General features: G+C 43.2%; 1 protein-coding gene across 3 annotated transcripts; it reads right to left on the reverse strand.

Annotated features, from left to right (window-relative positions):
• Nucleotides 1-42: 42 nt before the first annotated feature.
• Nucleotides 43-16580, reverse strand: LOC102971978 (zinc finger protein 471). 3 transcript variants are annotated; one of them, XM_042970644.1, is made up of 5 exons: nt 16401-16580; nt 14278-14368; nt 8347-8473; nt 6525-6614; nt 43-2853 (listed from the first exon to the last, which is right to left on the reverse strand). In XM_042970644.1, the coding sequence occupies exons 2-5, from the start codon at nt 14308-14310 to the stop codon at nt 839-841; spliced, it is 2265 nt and encodes a 754-aa protein (XP_042826578.1). In that variant the 5' UTR covers nt 14311-14368; nt 16401-16580; the 3' UTR covers nt 43-838. The 3 variants fall into 3 exon arrangements, with proteins under 3 accessions (XP_042826578.1, XP_042826577.1, XP_007080669.2); XM_042970643.1 differs by lacking the exon at nt 16401-16580 and adding an exon at nt 15616-16272; XM_007080607.3 differs by lacking the exon at nt 16401-16580 and adding an exon at nt 14799-15318.
• Between the last annotated feature and the right edge of the window lie 4111 nt (nt 16581-20691).

Raw genomic sequence — 20691 nt, forward strand, 5'->3', positions numbered from 1 at the left:
CGTGAGATCATGACCTGAGCCGAAGTCGGACGCTCAACCGACCAAGCCACCCAGGCGCCCCTACGCCCCTATCATTTCATTTTTGAGGGGAGCTGATATCAGAATTGAACTAGCCTCATGAAAGAAGCATTCCAAACACTTCAAAATATTGCATTTTAAATATTTTTTCTATACTCTACAACAGTTTAATTAGTGATTCCTTGAAAGTTTGGAATTAATCTGTGAACCCAGGTATCTTAAAATAGGCTAGATTATTCAAGGTCTCTACTGTTTAAGTTTTCAATATTAAGGAATTTTTCTTTTTTTCCTTGATTAAACATAGTCATACTTCTTACCAGGGAGTTCTAATTCTTTTGTTTCAGTATTAGCCAGAGCTCTAGACACTTCCTAAAACATATTCTATGTATCAGGTCACACTGAATTTCTGCAGCAACAAAGAATACAGATTCGGAGGCACAAGAAATCCACTATGCTATTCTGTTAGGACATTGAACTTTAAAAACACTACGTGCTAATCCTCATTATCCACCTTAAGATATAGTTTCAGTTCCAAAATTATCATAATCTCCTAGTACTGATATACTGCTTTCCAGAGTTCACTGTTTAAAAATTATTTTAAGCAGACTCTAAATGACACCGCCTTAACATTTACCAAGTACTACTTGCTCTGGGTCAGGCACTATGCTAAGCACTTTATACGCATCGAATAGTTTACATTTTCATAACCAGGGTTTTAAGAGGAGGGTCGTTTAATTACATTTACATTTTTAAAAGACCACCATGGCAATATTGTGAAGGATGAACTTGAAGGGAATAAAACAGAATGGAAGACTAGTTTTTATACCGGAATAGTCCACGTGAAATGACTGTGTTTTGGACTAGGGCAATGAGAACTAAAAGTGGATGAATTCCAAAAATATCTAGCAGATATATCCACAGGGCTTGGTGAGATCTGGGGTGGGGAAGAGCTGCATGGCTGAGAGGACTCTGCAGCATGAACTTTCTGATGATGAGTAAGGTGTGCACTTTGTCTGAAGACCTTCCCACATTCCTTACATTCATAAGACCTCTCTCCAGTATGAATTCTTCTGTGTAGATTAAGGTGTCCAATCTGGCTGAAGGTTTTCCCACATTCCTGACATTCATACGGTTTTTCTCCAGAATGGATTCTCTGATGAACAGTAAGAGATTGGCGATGGCTGAAGGCTTTACCACATACACTACATTCATAAGGTTTCTCCCCAGTATGACATCTTTGATGACAAATAAGGGAGGATTTTGTTCTAAATGCCTTCTCACATTCAACACATTCATAGGGCCTTTGGCCGGTATGGAGTCTCCGATGCTGAGAACGGGATGAGCTGTCACTAAAAGCCTTTCCACATTCACTACATATATAGGGTTTCTCTCCAGTATGAACTCTCTGATGTTGAATAAGGCGGGTAGTCTGGCTGAAGGCTTTGCCACATTCCTTACATTCATAAGGTTTCTCTCCTGTGTGAATTTTATGATGTTGGGCAAGGTGTGCCCTCTGGTTGAAAGTTTTGCCACATTCCTTACATTCATAAGGTTTCTCTCCAGTATGAATTCTCAGATGAGTAGCCAGCTGTGAACTAATGCTGAAAGCTTTTCCACATTCTTTACATTCATAAGGTTTTTCACCAGTATGAATTCTCAAGTGACTAGCAAGGTGTATACTCTGTCTAAAAGCTTTCCCACATTCCTTGCATTTATAAGGTTTCTCTCCAGAATGCACTCTTTGGTGTTGTGTGAGTGAGGCATGATGGCTGAAGGCTTTCCCACAGATGACACATTCATAAGGTTTCTCTCCTGTGTGAATTCTCTGATGGACGGTAAGGGATGAGCCATAACTGAAGGTTTTTCCACACACTTTACATTTGTAGGGCTTCTCTCCAGTATGAATTCTCCTATGCTGAATAAGGCCTATGTGATCACTGAAAGCCTTCCCACAATCAATGCAATCAAAAGGCTTCTCCCCAGTGTGGTAGTACCTCCAGTGACGAATAAGGGACGTGTTCTGCCGGAAGGCCTTCTCACATTCAATACATTCATAAGGTCTTTTGCCGGTGTGACATCTCTGATGCCGGGCAAAGGATGAGCCGTCACTGAAGGCTTTCCCACATTCCTTACATTCATATGGCTTCTCCCCAGTATGAATTCTCTGGTGTTGAGCAAGGTGTGCAGGTTGGCTGAAGGCTTTTCTACATTCTGTACATTTATACGGTTTTTCTCCCGTGTGAATTCTTTGATGCTGAATAAGGTGCACATTTTGGCTGAAGGCTTTCCTACACTCTTTACATTCAAAGAGTTTCTCTCCAGTATGTATCCTATGATGTTGAACAAGGTGCTGACTCTGGTTGAAGGCTTTCCCACATTCTTTACATTCATATGGTTTTTCACCAGTATGAATTCTCTGATGAACGGTAAGGGAGGAGCCGTGGGTAAAGGTTTTCTCACATTCATTACATTTAAAAAGTTTCTTTCCTGAATATGCTTTCTTGGGTTTTACTACCATGGAACTTTGAGAAAAGCTTTTTTTATCTGATTTATGGTTATAAAAATTTTCCTCTACATTGTCTAGATGGACGAATTTGTTGGATTTGTTACATTTGTGATCTATTTCCTCAGTGAGGATTTTGTTATGAGTGATTACTTCTTGCCTGATAAATGTCTCTTGACTTACCAACTGCCTCTCAAAAAGATCTTCACATTTCCAGTTTTCGCTGAAAGTGGAATGCTCCAGTCCATAGCCTGTAATTCTCTCCATTAACACATCATCATACACGAAGTGCTTCAGAGATAATTCGTGTGTCTCATACATAGATTCCAAATCTGAAAGATACCAAATAAGCAAGTGTTTCCTTATTCATGGGATATAACAAAGGAAACATTTAATGAGGACAAGGTGATTCCAAAACAGTGAACCCCACAAAATGTGCTATGCACAGGAACATCAACTGAAAAATATGCAAGCAGATCTCAAGAGCTCAGGGAAACACAGAAAAGGTGATTAAGAAAATTAAATGAAGGTAATGGAGTCCTGGAGAAGTAGGCTACAATGACAATATTTTATTCTGCATTCACATGACTTACTGTAAATTAAATACCATTCCTGTATTCTTCCCCACTTCTAGTTGACTTGCATATACACGTAGGTTAATTTTGTTTAAATACCGGTATCATCACATAAGTACTGCTGATCAAAAATCTCTATAGATTCCCAGCGACTGACCACAAATACTTCATGCTTCATGACTTCCCTTGGGGTTTAGGGAAATTCCTAATCTTCTCATAACCATAAAATAGTGTTTGTGTGTACCATTGCTACATGGTTCAATAGTGAACTCTGCATTTCTCAGAGAGCCCTGAACTTGAGACTCCATATTAAGGCATTTTTCCATTCATCTACTCATTCTCACTTCTCAGGCCACATCTTAATGGGGTTAAGTCTTTTTTTTTTTTTTTTAAAGTAGGTTTCATGCCCAGTGCAGAGCCCAATGCAAGGTTTGAACTCACGACCCTGAGATCAAGACTGGAGCAGAGATAAGGAGTTGGATGCTTAACCAACTGAGGCACCCAGGTGCCCCACCATAAGTATTTTTGAATAAACTAGTTTTATAATGACATGTAGGTGGGTATTGCTATTATTTAACATCTGTTCATTTTTGAGAGAGACAAAGAGTGAGCAGGGGAGGGGCAGAGAGAGAGGGAGACACCGAAACCAAAGAAGGCTCCAGGCTCTGAACTGTCAGGACAGAGCCCAATGTGGGGTTTGAACTCACAAATGGCGAGATCATGACTTAGGCTGAAGTCAGATGCTTAACCGACTCGGCCACCCAGGCGCCCCTGGGTATTACTATTATTAATTCTTTTTACTGCCACTTAAAATAAGTTTCTTGCTTTGCAAGCTAGAATATAAGCTTCAGGGAAGGAATACATATGTTTTAAATACTGCTACTAAGCCGCTTAAACATCTGTCACAGAAACTCAGGCATATAGAAGTTCTCAATAAATATACGAAGAAGAAATTTGTATTGAAGAGATGATACCAAGAGAAAACTTCAGGGGAAAGGTTGATACCAGGAAAGGGCAAAAGAGAAAGTGCTTTCCTTTCGTAACTTATCCATAGCAAATGACTGACTAATCCAACACTCCCTGAAGCAATTTTCTATGTGTCAAGCATTAGGGACATGAACATAATAAAAGACAAGCTGTTCTTGAGTAGTATAGAAAGTGATGAGAAAGACAAGACCAGGGACACCTGGGTGGCTCAGTCAGTTAAGCATCTGACTTCAGCTCAGGTCATGATTTTGTGGTTGACTGAGTTCGAACTGTGCGTTGGGCTCTGTGCTGACAGCTCAGAGCCTAGAGCCTGGAGCCTGCTTTGGATTCTGTCTCCCTCTTTCTGCCCTTCCTTGCACTCAGTCTCTCTCTCTCTCTCTCTTAAAAAAATAAACCTAAAAAAAAAAAAAGAAAGGCAAGACCAATAAAGAAAGTAACTTGAGAAGAAAATATGAAATATCAATATGAAATATCAAGAGCCCATGTGGTAAAAAGCAAAATTGGTATAAGAGTTCAGAGACAGAAGAGATCCAATCTGCTAACTCAGTTAAGAAGGACTTTACGGTATTAACAAGCTTCCTATCCCAGATCACTACTGATATCAGGAATACTCAGGCTTTGGTAATTCTAGAATTGACACCTGAAGGTTCAATGAACCAATCATCTATGGTTTTTCCTCCATAAACAAATGAGGGGAGCAACAGTGGACAGAGAAACAGAAAACTGGAGACATCACTGATTCTTCCCAGGAAGGTAGTCTTCAACACCAACCTCCCATGGGGAGCCATGGCTGTCCCTTATCTTTTTGGCCTTTCTCAACACAGATGCTGAGGTATCTTGTTCACTTAATAATACTTAAATCTATACCATGACTCAATATCCCACCAAATTTATAGGCTTCATCCCCTTTCCTTCTTTCTTCTTTTTTTAAAAAAATGTGTATTTATTTTGAGAGAAAAAAGAGAGAGAGAGAGACAGCATGAGAGACAGAGTCCCAAGCAGACTCTGCACTGTCAGCACACAGCCTGGTGCAGGGCTCAGTCTCATAAACCTTGAGATCATGACTTGAGCCAAAATCAAGAGCTGGACACTTAACCTACTGAGCCACCCAGGCACCCATGCCGCCCCCCCCCCCCCCCCGCCACCGCCTTCTTCATCTATTCTTCACAAGGCCAATTATTACCTCTTATCCAGAAAGTTCCTCTATTTCCCTATTTAAAGCTGATAGTAGGTTCCCACACAACCAAAGTATAAAGTGTGTCTAAGCAGGGCTAATTTCTCTTCCAATATTTGGGTATTTGGAGGACCCTGGAAGTCTAGAATCCAAATCGTCGCAAGACGTGAAGATCAAATACTGTTAAAGAAGTGAAGGGAGAATCTCATAAAGGTGTTAACTTCCGTGTATGATCTGAACATTCCCTTGTCTTTGTGAACTGTCAGTTCAGAGGGGGAGGCAGAAAATAGGCATGTAAACCATAAACAGGTTAATTACAGGCTCTCCTGAGTGTTACAAAGAAAACAAAGAGTACCTTGGTAGAAAGTAATTGGGCTGGAATAAGGGAATGTTCATTATATAAGGTGGTTAGGGAAGGCCCCTGATGAGATGGTTTTTGAGCTCTGGTCTGATAGTCAAGCATGGACAGAGAGCCAAGAGAAGAGCATTCTAGGCAGAGAAAACAGGAAATCCAAAAGTCTGAATCAGTAAAGAGCGTGGAAAGTTCTGAAAAGGTGCTAATGGGTAAGGGCAGTGCTTCTCAACCGTACCATCAGGCACTTATTGACATTTGTAAGACACACAGAGGCCAAAGGATGATACTGCCTGTGACCCAGAAGCAAGCAAACTTGGAACTCAGACTGTCTCTGCTTCACCTGGTCTCTCAAGGCTTAGAGATTCGGTATGCTGGCATACCTTTAATGCACTTGAAGAACATCTGGGCACCTTACCTCATTTAGAAAGCTTTGCACTAATATATAGTGAAAAAGCTAAAAAGTGTTAGAGGATAAAGTCAGAGAAGTAGGATGGAGCTGGTTACACAAGGGCTGGTAGGGGCTGGTCTTTCCCATTTGTGACAAGAAGGCAAAGAAAGATTGAAAGGAGTAGCATATGTTCTGATTTTTAAGCAGACCTAATTTGGGAGTTAAGTAAGGTTTAAGAAACAGAGAAGCTTGTATAAGTCACATGGCAAAAGGAAGGAGGGGATGCGAAAGAGCTGGGGAGAGATTTCTGCAAAATGAGTCAGCTTATTAGAAGAGATACCTCCAAGTGGAAGAGATGATGTTTGGGGAGCCCAGGCTACATAGTGAAGTTTCCGTTTTCTCCTCAGGCTTGGAAGGCTTGAGAAGAATTTCTAAGAAGCAGATGAAAGGAAAAAGTACCACCTTGGAAAACAGCTGAGCCATTACCTAGAAAAGATACCCCTACCGGGTTCTCCCACACTCACCTGGGCTTTCTGTCATCTCATTCTTTTTCTCCCAAGGCTCTCCCCCTTGCTCCAATGAGGAGATCACATATGGCTTAGAGAGGCAAAGTCCTGCATACAGAAAAAAGAAGACACGAAAATTGGCCATGGTTTGGGTATTTCAGAACTATAAGCCAGTTTCTTAATACTGATGGAAGAAGACAGCACAAATGACTAGATGAAGGAGTAAAACACATTTTAAAGACAGAATACATAAAGCTTCTGGCATAGTCTAGTGGGACTGCCAACAGTCAACTCTATAAAAGTTAAACAATTTTTAAGGGGCTGGGGGCAGAAATGCTACCCAGCATTTTCACAGGATCATCAGACACCCAATAAGTGATGTACTATAAAGAGCCTCTAGAGACAGAGTTTGGAGTCTGAGTCAAGTTAACTGCTTTTAAAAAACAACACAAAACTCTTCAGAAGAATATAACAGAACCTACAGTCTCTATAATGTGTTATTTATAGTGTTTGAGATAAAATCCATAATTACTAGACGTAAGTAGAAAGAGGACACAGTGAATCACACTCAGAAAAATAAACAATTAATGAAGACCTAAGCAGTGATAACACAGATGTTGAAATTAGTAGACCAGGATTTAAAAACCACTGTTTTATCTATACCCAAAAAATGTAAAGGAAAATATGCTCAGAATTTCTCAGCAGAGAAACAGAAATTATAAAAAAAGTACCTAGTGGAAAGTTGAGAATTGAAAAATATGCTATCTGAAATTTAACAATCCATTACATTGGCTTAACAAGACATTGAAGAAGATACACAAAGAGTCAATAAACTTGAAGTCAATATAAATTATCTAATCTAATCTGACATACAAACAAGAAAAGACTTCAAATAATGAACAGATCTTCAGTCACCTAGGGCATAATATAAAAGGTCTAACATATTTGTAATTCAAATACCAGAAGACAACAGAAAAAAATTATTTGAAGAAAGCAAGTCAACAATTACTCAAATTTGCTAAAAGATATACATTTAGTTTCAAGAAGCTTGGTGAACCACAAGCCAGGATAAAGGAGGCCTTTTAGAGAACACAAAGCTAGTCTAGGGGCACCTGGGTGGCTCAGTTGGCTAAGTGTCCGACTTCGGCTCAGGTCGTGATCCCACGGTCCATGAGTTCAAGCCCCGCGTTGGGCTCTGTGCTGACAGCTCAGAGCCTGGAGCCTGCTTCGGATTCTGTGTCTCCCTCTCTCTCTCTGCACCTCCCTCGCTTGTGCTTTGTCTCTGTCTCTCTCTCAAAAGTAAATAAGCGTTAAAAACTTAAATAAAAAAAAAAGAGAGAGAGAGAGAGAAAGCTAGTCTAGACAATGAGGTGGCCCCAGAGCTGGGAAGGATTCAAGTAAGTTTCCCTAAGAATATCTGAAGCCACTTTCATAGTTTGTGTCTCACCAGTTTGACTTATTGCCAGTTTATAAAAACATAGTTTTTAAAAATCCATATTCTAAATTTATACTAATTAGCTATATTCTTGGTGAACCTCATTACTCTCAAGTGGGAATAACAACAGTACAGTAGGAGAGAAGAAATAAGGCAGCACAGGAGACCAGTGAAAAGTCACATCGTGCACTGTGTTTCCAAATGACTAAAGGGCACACTCATGGACTATGTGATACATATCAAATTCACTGACTTAATCTGAAATTTTCATTAATCCCTGAATGTCCTCTGTTTCTTAGATTTCAATATACCTACACACAGTTAAAAAATTTTTTTAATAATAAATACAAATGTAAAGAGTCCCTAATGTAATTCTAAATTATGAAGAAGGAAAAATACTCTTACCCAGTGATACCAGGTTCCGATAGTTCTCCAACATCATATTCTTGTACAAACTTCTCTGAGCAGGGTTCAGCCATTCCCATTCCTCCTGAGAAAAGTCTATTGCTACATCCTTGAATGTCACCAAGTCCTGAAATAACACAAATACAATTTTTTAATGTTTATTTATTTTGAAAGGAGGGGGAGGGGCAAAGACAGAGAAAGAACCCCAAGCAGGCTCTGCACTATTGATGCGGGGTTTGATCTCACCAACCGCGAGATCATGACCTGAGCCAAAATCAAGAGTCAGATGCTTAAGCGACTGAGCCACCCAGGCGTCCTGATACAAATACATTCTTGATTAACTGATGCTCATTTTCATGCATAAATACAAGTTGAAGTTTTAAATTGTTCCTATTTTATGTGAGCAATGGCCCTTGGGGGAGAAAGAAAAATTAAACCATCATAACATGAAGCTCCAACCTAAAACAGTAGTTACTGAAGTGATAAATTGCACTGTATAAAAGGATGCTAACCCATTTCTCGGCATGGCGAAATACGGATAAGTGGCCATAGGGCGCTACATAAGAGCCTCAAGGAATGACTACATCTGTGGTTGAACCTTTAAAAACAACAAAAAAGGAATATCTAAGTTGATATTTTACAAATGGTACTCAATGGGACCCTAATGTTTCAGAAGGGAAGGAGCATTGAACTGAAATTCAAGGCCTGATTTTATTTTTTCTTATGCAATAAAAATAATGAATATAATCAGAATGTAATTTTCTCATGCTATGTCATTAAGAACTAGCATGACATGCCATACCAGAGTAAATTGGGTAGTAATATGAGATCGCCCAACATAAGACTACAACACATCCAATTTGTACACTGAGTCTGAGTACAATAAACCTATATACTTAGCCAATATCAAAACGAAATCAGATAAATATAATTTTTCGTTTCTTAAAGAGTAAAATGCGTTGAGAAAAAAATTAACGTCCAGTTACAATCACCAGCAGGCTCTAAGGAATTTTTAAAAATATTATGGGCATTTTTCATCTTCAACTTTATTTCCATTGAAAATAAAAATCTTTGGGGCGTCTGGGTGGCTCAGTCAGTTGAGCGTCTGACTTTGGCTCAGGTCATGATCTTGAAGTTCATGAGTTCAAGCCCCTCATCGGGCTCTGTGCTTGACAGCTCAGACCCTGGAGCCTGCTTCGGATTCTGTGTCTCCCTCTCTCTGCCCCTTCCCCGCTCATGCTCTCTCTCTCTCTGCCTCTCAAAGATGAATAAACGTTAAAAAAAATTTTAGAAAGGAAATAAAAATCTTCATGTTCAATGCCTGATTTGCAAAGTTACCAAAGACACTGGCAACTGACTATATACAGAGCTATGCACAGAACATTTTAATTCACTTTTTGACAGTAAACACTTAAAGAAAGGTATGATACAAAGATATTCAATGTATGGGACTTCAGAAGATATACACACCGTTGAGAAAATGTTCCATATATTTTTCACATAAAGGTATTAACATTTTGTTGTTGTTGTTATTTTATTTTCAAGTAATCTCTATACCCAACCTGGGACTCGAATTCATGACCCAGAGATCAAGAGTCACATGCTCTCCCAACTGAGCCAGCCAGGTGCTCCAGTATTAACACTTTAAGATTCACCGTGAGCTACTGGTTTTCCTGAATTCTGGTTTGCACCTTCTAGTTAGCTGAGGCTACCATTTTGGCTGATACCTATCATTTCACATGTTTCTATAAAATCAAATTCACTCACATGAATTTATCAATGCAAGCAAAAAGTGGTCACGTTTTTTCCACTATTTGGTACAATTTGGTCACTAGAAAGGAAATGGGTATTTGGGTTATTCCCCAGAAGAATAAATTGGATTGCTATGATCCTGGTACTCCTGGTTAATTATTTTCCCAATGTTTATATGGATATCTTTACATATACATATGTCCAGCACTTAATTTTTTACTGATTATCTTATATTCAATGAAATTCTAATTTACAGCATTTGAAGAGCCTGTAATTTTTTTTAAAGAAGAAACACATTTATTGCAAGGTATCCAATAATATATGGGATTTCCAGAAGGACTAAAGAATGAGGTTTGCCTGCTACAAAGAAGGAGAAAAGCCCAATTAGACCAAGATGGTATTTTTCCAAAATCCCATTCTCCAGTGTCACCCACAGCTAAGCATATAACATGCTAGGATTAGACCAGCAGGAACTTCAGCCAGTGCTGCCCCAGAACCAAATCCCCTGCCAATACCGGCCATATCTGCCAATACGTGCCAACATGTTGGCTATAAAATCCTATTTCCCTGAACTTAACCACTGCTTCCTGTTGCTGGCTTCTGCCTTCCATATATCACACTGGAAGCCTCTGCCTGGCATATATAAGTCATATATAGAATGGTATTTGCAAAGAAGCCTGGGTAATGCAGTTTTTAGCTTTCTGGTATACCGCAATATACAGTAAAGAAAAATTGGCCATATACTAGGCCAACAAAAGCCTTCACAAATTTGAAACTCCAAAATTTTCAGGCTATTCTCTGGTCAGGATTCAGAGCACTTCAAAACTATGAAAAGATGAATTTAAAACCTTATCTATTTGAAAATCTACAAGTAACCAACAGACAGTAATAAAATTAAGCTACTAAAACAGGTAACAAACATTAGAGAGGACACGGAACACTGGGAGCCCTCACACACTGCTGCTGAGGCTGCAGAGTGGCACAGCCACTTTGAAAAAGTTTAACATTTAAGAGTTCAAATATGAATTTACCATATGACCCAGAAATTGTACTCCCAGATTAATCTGCCCATGAAAAACGAAAACCTATGTCCAAATAAAGACCTGCACGTTTCACTATTTAATGTATACAAATTCTTTTTCCCCTTCTAGAATGGAGGTTCCGCAGGGACACAGTCTTTGTTGTTTCTTGCTGCACTGCCAGAATCTGAAAGACTATCTCACATGGACAAGGTCAAAAGTATTTGCGGGGCTGCCTGGGTGGCTCAGTCAGTTGAGCGTCTGACTTAGGCTCAGGTGATGATCTCCCAGTTCGTGGGTTCGAGCCCCACGTCGGGCTCTGTGCTGGCAGCTCAGAGCCTGGAGCCTGCTTCGGATTCTGTGTCTCCCTCTCTCTCTGCCCCTTCCCCACTCAGGCTCTGTCTCTCTCTGTCTCTCAAAAATGAATAAACATTAAAAAAAATTTTTTTTAAGTATTTGCTAAATAACTCTAAAGTAACCAGTTTTGAAAAACTGCATGATTCTAATATTTGCTAGAAAAATAAACTTCTAATAGTCAAGAGGCACACCTGGTGGCTCAGTCATTTAAGTGTGTGACTCTTGATTTCAGCTTAGGTCATGATCTTACGGTTTGTGAGCTTGAGCCCTGTGTCAGGTTCTGTGCTGACAGCACGGAGCCTTCTTGGGATTCTCTCCCCCTCACCCTCAAAATAAATGAATAAACTTAAAAACAAATAACAGTCAAGAGAATTCTGGAGAAGAGGAGTAATGGGAAGAGGATTAGCCCTTCCACATTATAAAATACCATAAATGCCCAAAGACAAGGCAAAGATTTCCCCAAACATGCTTTAGACCAGAAATTATTTCCACAATCTCCAATATTAGGATACCCAGTGAGATTTTATTCAGACTTCCCAAGCAGAAGTAGCTTGATAACATGCTCACAGCTGACAAGTTAAGGACTCAAGACTGACATGTGAGGAGAAACAACAATAAATGCTAATCTAGACTGCTCACAGGTTACTATAATCTGCCAAGCATAGGTTCTGGTAAACATCCCACGGCTTTTGGTTGAGAGCCCAAAGGAAGGACTACACCCCGAATCGATGGTGAGCCAGAAATAACGCAGCTTTCAGAAGGACTGAGCCCCTGCCTCTCAGCATTTCAGCTCCTGCCTAGACCGAGTTGTGCTTAGCAGAGCTGTGTGCCTGAAGCAAAAGTGAACCATCCCCGCCACGGAGAAGTGGCTCACTGTAGGACTCGTGTGGAAGGATACAGGATAGCCTAGATATGCAGCGTCCAAGTCAGTGTTCAGCACACAAAAAATACCCCGCAACGACAGGGTGTGTCACCAGGACACAGGAGTCGCTAAAAGAGCTCCTAATGCCAAAGCTAGAATGATGTGAACAACAAAATAAAGTAGTATTGGATTACAACCTATGGTACAAAATAAATATGCGTGAGTCTACGCTGATACAAATAAGTGACTGCATAAATAAGTAGAGGAGAACAGACAAATGTCTGATACAGAAGGGTTCCAAATCATTTACTCAGATGCTCCACTCTCGAGAGAGAACACAATTTCCCGCTTCTTCTTTTTTTTTTTTTTAAGTTTATTTAGTTTTGAGAGAGAGAGACAGAGAGAGAGACACACAGCATGAGCGGGGGTAGGGCAGACAGAGAGGGAGGCACAGAATCCGAAGCAGGCTCCAGGCTCTGAGCTGTTAGCACAGAGCCTGATGTGGAGCTCAAACTCACAGACCACAAGATCATGACCTCAGCCGAAGTCAAGAGCCAAAGTCAACAGCCGGACGTTTAACCGACTGAGCCTCCCAGGAGCCCCCATAACTTCCCACTCCTTAGCTGTGGGGTGCGCATAGTGACTTCCTTCTGAAGAGTACAGTATGAAAAAGTGGAACAAAGAGTAACCTTACATTGGGGAAACCTGACAAACACTACCTCTACCAAGTAATCAGGGACAGTAATTCATCACATTGATGGCGTAAACCTTTGATATATGATGAAAATGGAACTTTACCTCTGTGATCTTCCTTCAAAAAATATATTACTACAGTCTAATCATGCAAAAAACAGCAGATATGAGAGACATTCTACAAAATACCTGAGTACCCCTCAAAACTGACAAGGTCAATGAAAAGAAGGAAAGTATGAGAAACTATCACAGCTTTAGGAGATAGAACTACTAATGTAATGTGGTCTCCTGGGTAGCATCCTGGAACAGAAAAAAAATACATTAAATAAAAACAGAAAATCTGAACGAAGCATGAAGTTTAGTTAATAACAACATACCAATATTGGTTCATTATCTGTAACAAATGTACCATACTAACTAATGTAAGATGCTAATAACAGGGGAAGCTGACTGTGGTGTTTGGATGCTCCTAGCACTGTCTTCGCATTTTTTCTGTTGTAAAAAATAAAGTTTACTTTTAAAATCTATTTCCAAAAAGTGAACACTATCAAGAGGAAGATGTCAAAGCTTCAAATTATCTCTAAGATTTTTTAATATACAAAGTCTAGCACTTAACCCAAAATAATGACACACATGAGACAAAATCAAGAGGAAAAAAATATGAAAACAGAGGGGCGCCTGGGTGGCTCAGTCAGTTAGGCGGCCGACTTCGGCTCAGGTCATGATCTCACGGTCCGTGGGTTCGAGCCCCGCGTCGGGCTCTGTGCTGGCAGTTCAGAGCCTGGAGCCTGCTTCAGATTCTGTGTCTCCCTCTCTCTCTGCCCCTCCCCTGTTCGTGCTTTGTCTCTCTCTCAAAAATACATAAACGTCAAAAAAAAATATGAAAACAGAAAGAAACTCACAGGAGATCCAAATGACAGAATTATCTGACAAGTATGGCAAAAGAATTAATATTTCTAAGGAATTAATACAAAAGATGTTGAACTTGGGCAGAAAATGGGGAATTACATTAAACAATCAAATAGACATTCTAAAACTAAAAATGCAATAATGGAAGCTTAGATTTGAAGATGGATTAACAGGAGATTGAAGAGTTGAAGAGGCATGCTGAGTTAGTGCCCTCTGGGAAAACTGGGAACCAGGCCCTTCAAGGCCGCTGTGAATCAGGGAATTTTCAAAAGAAAAGAGGCATTATTAAATCCTAAAGAATAAGACTGCCTTCCTCGGATGAGAAAGGAAGTAACTAACCTGGGATATGGCTTTCACTAGTTCAACAGTCATCTCTGCCTTCCCTTCCTGGCTTCTCTCTTGGAGAACGGCAGTGTCCCAGAGGACAGGGCTGGAGGGACAGAAAGGGGAGTGAGAAGGTGAGGCTTGCTCTGCACTCTCAGAATCGTAAGCCTGAAAATTGTCTTCCTCTTCTTCCTCCCTGCTCTCTGTGATTCCTCCGCCCAAATAACCCGGAGATTCCAGGCACCCTGCGGCCACAGAGGACTGTAACTTACAAATGTCTCTCTTATGCTCAAGGCCCTAAATTTAATGTTTTTCCTAAAAGTTGCCTTCCTATTTCTTTGGCCTTATTTTTATAGGTAGAGGCAGACCTTTCCCTCGTTGTATCTCTGCTTCATGCTTTGACATGGTCTACAGTCTGAAAATCTGACTCCTAAACGCACCGGAGGCTGTCCACCCAAACCCCCACAGGCTTCGCCTGCCTCCCTCCATGGGACAATGGTCCCTTTAGCGTCCCATTCTGCCAGCTTCACTCTCACCTCCGCCTTCGGTCCCTTCGTGTGCCCTCCTTTTTGGCACCCAGAACTGAGGGTGTCTCCTTCTCCGGTCAGTCACCCCACCTATTGCTTTTTACTGGAATTCTTGAACGGGGAGCAGGGAATTCTGGTCTAGGAGTGTCACCTGAGCAACACACAACACCAAATCCCAACACACATCAAGAAGGTCGTGCTCTCCACCTTCCCAGTAGTGTCCCCCTACACGTCAGTCACTCGGGGCCAGCTCTGAGCATACAGGGTGACGCGCCAACACGGACACGGGATCTCACCCACTTCCTGACCACAGAGGACAGAATCCCAAGAACCCACATGCCGAGGAAGGCACCTCAAGTGAGGTCACATACACCACGGTCCCAGAGAGGCCCTGCAAGCCTTCAGGGGACAATCGACGCTTCACGCGGTCTCCCCCCCTGCTCGCTTTGGTCTCACACACAACCACACCACTAGGTTTCCTCTCACACACAAACATGATGGTCTCTCCCACTCGAGGCTCGCTCGCGCACGTGCGCGCGCACACACACACACACACACTCTCTCAGTGGACTCCTTCGAAGACTCCTGGGTTCCTGTCACATGCAGATACTGTTCAAGAACAAAATTCAACTGGGTGAAGTGTACATTTCTAATTGGCTCCTTTCATCAATTCCAGAACAGGCTACACCGCGTCCTGCAAGTGGAGGGGAGCTCCGACCGGTTGTACAAAACCGGTGTTTCAATGGGAAGGAGGTGGGGCAGGACTTTATCGGAAAAAAAGGGAAAGGGCTGTTTCAGGCGTGGGGGGAATGGCCGGGGGTCTCACACAGATGACCTCTTCTTCCTTTGTGGGAGGGAGAGGGCCCATGCGACAGACTGCCTCAGTGGTACCGTCCAGAAAATTCTTGACTGGCCAGCTAAAACTCCATTTCGGGTAGGCTGAACCTGCAATTAGGTTGGGTATTAACCGCCCATCTGGGGACTCCGCCTAAGTGGTGCCAACTTGGGCCCGGGGCTTCCTTTTTAACACGACACAAACACACCCTGCTCTCTCCAGTTGTCACTGCGCCCCTCCCCCCGCATCTCACACACACTAAATACGGAATGCCCGCTCTCACACTCGGACACACACACACTCGTACCTCATAGGCCAAACACACATACTGCGTGCAGTCTCACACACTCACACCAACATGCTCTTGGCACCTCATGCTTTCTCTCACACTCACACTTTCCACCATCTCGGGCAGCTCACACTCTCACACACACACACACACACCTCCCACCATCTCGGGCAGCTCACACTCACACTTTCCACCATCTCGGGCAGCTCACACTCTCTCACACACACACACACACACACACACACACACACACACACCTCCCACCGTCTCTGGCAGCTCACACTCATCCCACTCAGCCTGTCCTCGAGGCTCGCACGAGAGCTCACTTTCCACACGCTCGCACCTCCCTTGTCTCACACACCCGCCAGCATACCCCTGTAGCGCCGGCCTCGCGGGTCCCGTGGGCCCCGCGCGCGCGCACACCCCGCCCCCCGGCCTCTCTGCGTCCCGCACACGCCCCCGCCCCGCAGCCTCGGCCTCCGCGCACCCGCCTCGCGGGCCTCTGGGAAATGTAGTCGGCACGGGGGATGCTCCGCAGCGGCGTCCGTACTTAGGCTCTGCCGTCGCGGTCAGGGCGGCCCGCCCCGCCTGCCCGGCCCCCGGCCTCCGACTCCTGACCCGCCGGAACAGCCCACCGGTCTCCGCCCGCAAACCACCGCTCTCGGCCGAGGCGCCTCAGTGGCAAACGGCCGGGCTCCGAGCGCGCAGGCGGCGAAACTCCCGAGGCTGGCGGGGCGAGGGGGCGGAGCCCGAGCAGCGGTGGAGGGGCGGGGCTTGGCGGAGGGGCGTGTCCTTCTCCTCGGGGAGGAAGCAGAGCGCCGAGCGTACACGCCTCCTTCCAGCGCCTCCGTGCTCGGAGGGCGTGGCCCGGGGGTCGGGGCCGGGGCGGAGTTGGGCGGGAGAGTGCGCAGGCGCGCGGCGCGCGCTTTCCCCCTCCCCTCGCTTGGAGACCGGAAGCGTCCCTAGTTACCTGGTCACACGTGCTATCTTACCGCGTGGCAGCGGCTCCCTGGCGCGTTCAGGGCAGCTTTGCTATGCGGCGCCTTGTCCGTGTGAGCGCGGGGTGGCTCCGGGCTTGGCCCGCGAGCCTGGCTCGTGGGGGCGTGGTTTTCTTCCTATGCTAAGTTTTGCCACGGAAGAACAGCGTCCGGGAACTCCGGCTGTGTCCTATCACCAGTGTGACGACGACGACGACAAATTAGTAAATGTCTCTCCTGCCAGGCGTGTCAGTCAGTATTCTTACTGTTCGGAAGCAGTCTCTGCAGCCAGACTGCCCCTGACAGTGGAAGCGGCCCCTGCAGTCGGGGGAGACTAAGAAAACTATAGGAGAAGTCATGCAGGGGGACACATCAGGGAAAAAACAGGCAAAATTCCCTGGCCTCTTAATTAAGATCTGACTTTTAAGTGAATGAGCAAAATAAATGGTATATGCAAATGAATTAGGAAAATAAATAGTATATCGAATGGTGGGAAAGGCTATGGAGAAACAGCAGGGAAGGGGGATAGAGAGTGGAGGAAATTAGACCGTTTACTGTGGAGAAAAGAGGAGTGAAAAAGGAGGGAAGGTATCATCCATAATCCCACAACTCAGAACTACTGCGAACACAATTAACATTTGTAGCTTGTAGCTTAAAACATATTTTCCTTTCATACCCCTGTTGAGATCTCTATACGTAAATAAACAATTTAGAAAAATGGGACCGTAATGGTACATAATTCCGGTAACATTTTCCTCCATTATATGGTGAACACCTTTCTATATCACAAAGCATTCTTCTTTAGTCCATTTTGTTTAGTTCAATTTTTAATAATTGCAATGTTAGAGGTGCCTGGGTGGCTCAGTCGGTTAGGCATCTGACTTTGGCTCAGGTCATGATCTTGTGGTTGGAAGGTTCGAACACTGGATCAGGCTGTGTGCTGACAGCTCAGAGCCTGGAGCCTGCTTTGGATCCTCTCTCTCTCTCTCTCTCTCCTCTCTCTCTCTCTCTCTCTCTCAAAAATAAACATTAAAAAATAAATAAAATAATTGCAATGTTAAAATTATTGATTGCCACAAATAATTTGAGAAAAGTGCTCAAAATCTTGAATACTAAGCAAATTCTTAGTATACTTCTAGCTCAAGTCTTGGCCAACTGACCCTCCTGTCAGTGTAGCGTGGATGCTTGATGAGTAAGTGTCATTCATTTCTGGGGTCAGAGATGCTCAGATTTGTGAGGATATATGAACCACAGAGAATTGCATACTGTTATTTGTTACTGGAGAACTACAGAAAGCATTAGGATGAGAAAATAATACATTCTACTACCCAACATCTTGGTCTACCCTCCAGAGATTCTGGCATCCAACTATCTGGACCAATTCTGCAGAAAAAAATATAAACTCTGCACAAAATAGGAAAAACAGTTACCTGAAAGCACCAGAGAGTTACCAAAGGAGGCAACAATTGAAAACATAATGACCACAATTTTCTCAATTTGATGAAAGCATAAAACTGCAGATTCAAAAAGTTGAGTGTGCTGGGGAATCCTGGGCAGAGAGGGGACTCAAAACTTTTACAGTTGGATTCAGAAGCCCTCGCATGTAGCCCCATGGCAGGAGGCAGTGCTGGGTGCTGAAAATGGGGGGGGGGGGGGAGGGGAGGGGAAGTCTCCTCATTGAGTCCTCCATCCAGACTACCCTCTCCTTCCCTTACTCCTCGCCCTTCTTCAACCTCCCATCAAAGAACAGCTAATCTCCTGGCAGCTTCTGCATTTCCGTAGGAAAAATAAAGTGCCCAAATTCAACTGATAGGATGTAAGCAATGTTTGCAAGGGGGATTAAACCTAAAGTGATCTTGATTTAGCGTATAATGAGAAAATAGCGGGGCGCCTGGGTGGCGCAGTCGGTTAAGCGTCCGACTTCAGCCAGGTCGCGATCTCGCGGTCCGTGAGTTCGAGCCCCGCGTCAGGCTCTGGCCTGATGGCTCGGAGCCTGGAGCCTGTTTCCGATTCTGTGTCTCCCTCTCTCTCTGCCCCTCCCCCGTTCATGCTCTGTCTCTCTCTGTCCCAAAAATAAATAAAAAACGTTGATCAGGAGGATTAAAAAAAAAAAAAAGAAAATAGCAACATCTAGCCATCTAATGTCCTTTCATCATGCTTTGTGATTGCTATTGTACTTGTTAGTTTATATATTTACTCATTTGTCTGTTTATTGTCTCTCTTCCTAGTGTGTGTGTTCTACGAAGATAGTTCTGTTTGTTTTACTTCTGTTTAGAACACTTCCTAGCATAAAGTGGTACTCAATAAATAAAATAGGATGAATTTTTTAAACTGATGTGTTCTAACACAGGAAACAAAAGATGTTGGCAAGGATGTGAGAAAGGAACCCTCTAACACTCTCTGTTGGTGGGAATGCAAACTGGTGCAGCCACTCTGGAAAACAGTATGGAGGTTCCTCAAAAAGTAAAAAATACAATTACCCTACAGCCCAGTGAAGGATCCAAAAATACTGATTTGAAGACGCACATGCACTGTTGTGTATAGCAGCACTATCAACAATAGCCAAACTATGGAGAGAGCCCAAATGTCCATCGATTCACGAAGGGATAAAAAAGATGTGGTGTATATATACAATGGACTGTCACTCAACCATCTAAAAGAATGAAATCTTGCCATTTGCAAGAGCTAGAGTGTATTATGCTAAGCGAAATAAGTCAGTGATAGAAAGACAAATACCAGGGCGCCTGGGTGGCTTAGTCGGTTGAGGGTCCAACTTCAGCTCAGGTCATGATCTTGCAGTTTGTGAGTTTGAGCCCCGCATCGGGCTCTGTGCTGACAGCTCGGAGCCTGGAGCCTGCTTCCGATTCTATGTCTCCCTCTCTCTCTGCCCCTTCCCCGCTCATGCTTTGTCTCTGTCTCTCAAAAATGAATAAACATTAAAAAAAAAAAAAAAAAGAAAGACAAATACCATATGATTTCACTCATGTGGAATTTAAGAAACAAAAACACGGGAAAATAAAAGGAGAGAAGGGTCAAACCATAAAACAGATTCTTAACTATAAGAGAACAAACAGGGTTGCTAGAGGGGAAGTGGGTGGGGGATGGGCTAAATAGGTAATGGGTATTACTTGAGATGAGCACTGGGTGTTACATTTAAGTGATGAATCACTAAATTCTATTCCCAAAACCAGTATTACACTATATGTTCACTAACTATAATTTAAATAAAAACTTAAAAAAATAATAAAATAAAAATTGATGTATTCTATGTGTATTCTAAATGCCCACAAAGGACCAAAAGAACTTGTCCGATGCGGAGATCACCCCATGTAGAGATGACTCCTGTCCCCTCCCGGGTGAGCTAAAGAAAACAAAATGAAATCCCTGGATGAAAGAAAAAAAACGGACGCATTAGAGAAGAGAATGTGCTGAGAGACTGTTTCACAGTACAGCAGCGCCACCTGCCGGACAAGGCGCCAAATACAACAGCTCCATCTCCTGGGAGCTGAGCTTTCTCGCAGGGCAGCCTGGGGATTCCCCCCTTCCCCACGCCCCATCCCCATTCCAAGGCCACTTAGACTGAATGGTTAGCAAGCGAGGGACGCAACAGGCTTTGCCGGCCAGAGGAAAATAGTCCATTCAAGAGTGGAGCCAACCTGGCCCTAGCGTTGTCTCAGTTTTATGTGAAGGAGTGGCAGACACCCTTTCAGGGAAGCTTATTCCTTCTCCCTAAAGATCCAGTACCTCAGGGGGGATTTTGAATCGCAGAGGTTCCCCCCCTCCCCGCCACCCGAAGTGCCT

Source organism: Panthera tigris, chromosome E2 (genome assembly GCF_018350195.1).
Source record: "Panthera tigris isolate Pti1 chromosome E2, P.tigris_Pti1_mat1.1, whole genome shotgun sequence".
Classification (NCBI taxonomy): domain Eukaryota; kingdom Metazoa; phylum Chordata; class Mammalia; order Carnivora; family Felidae; genus Panthera; species Panthera tigris.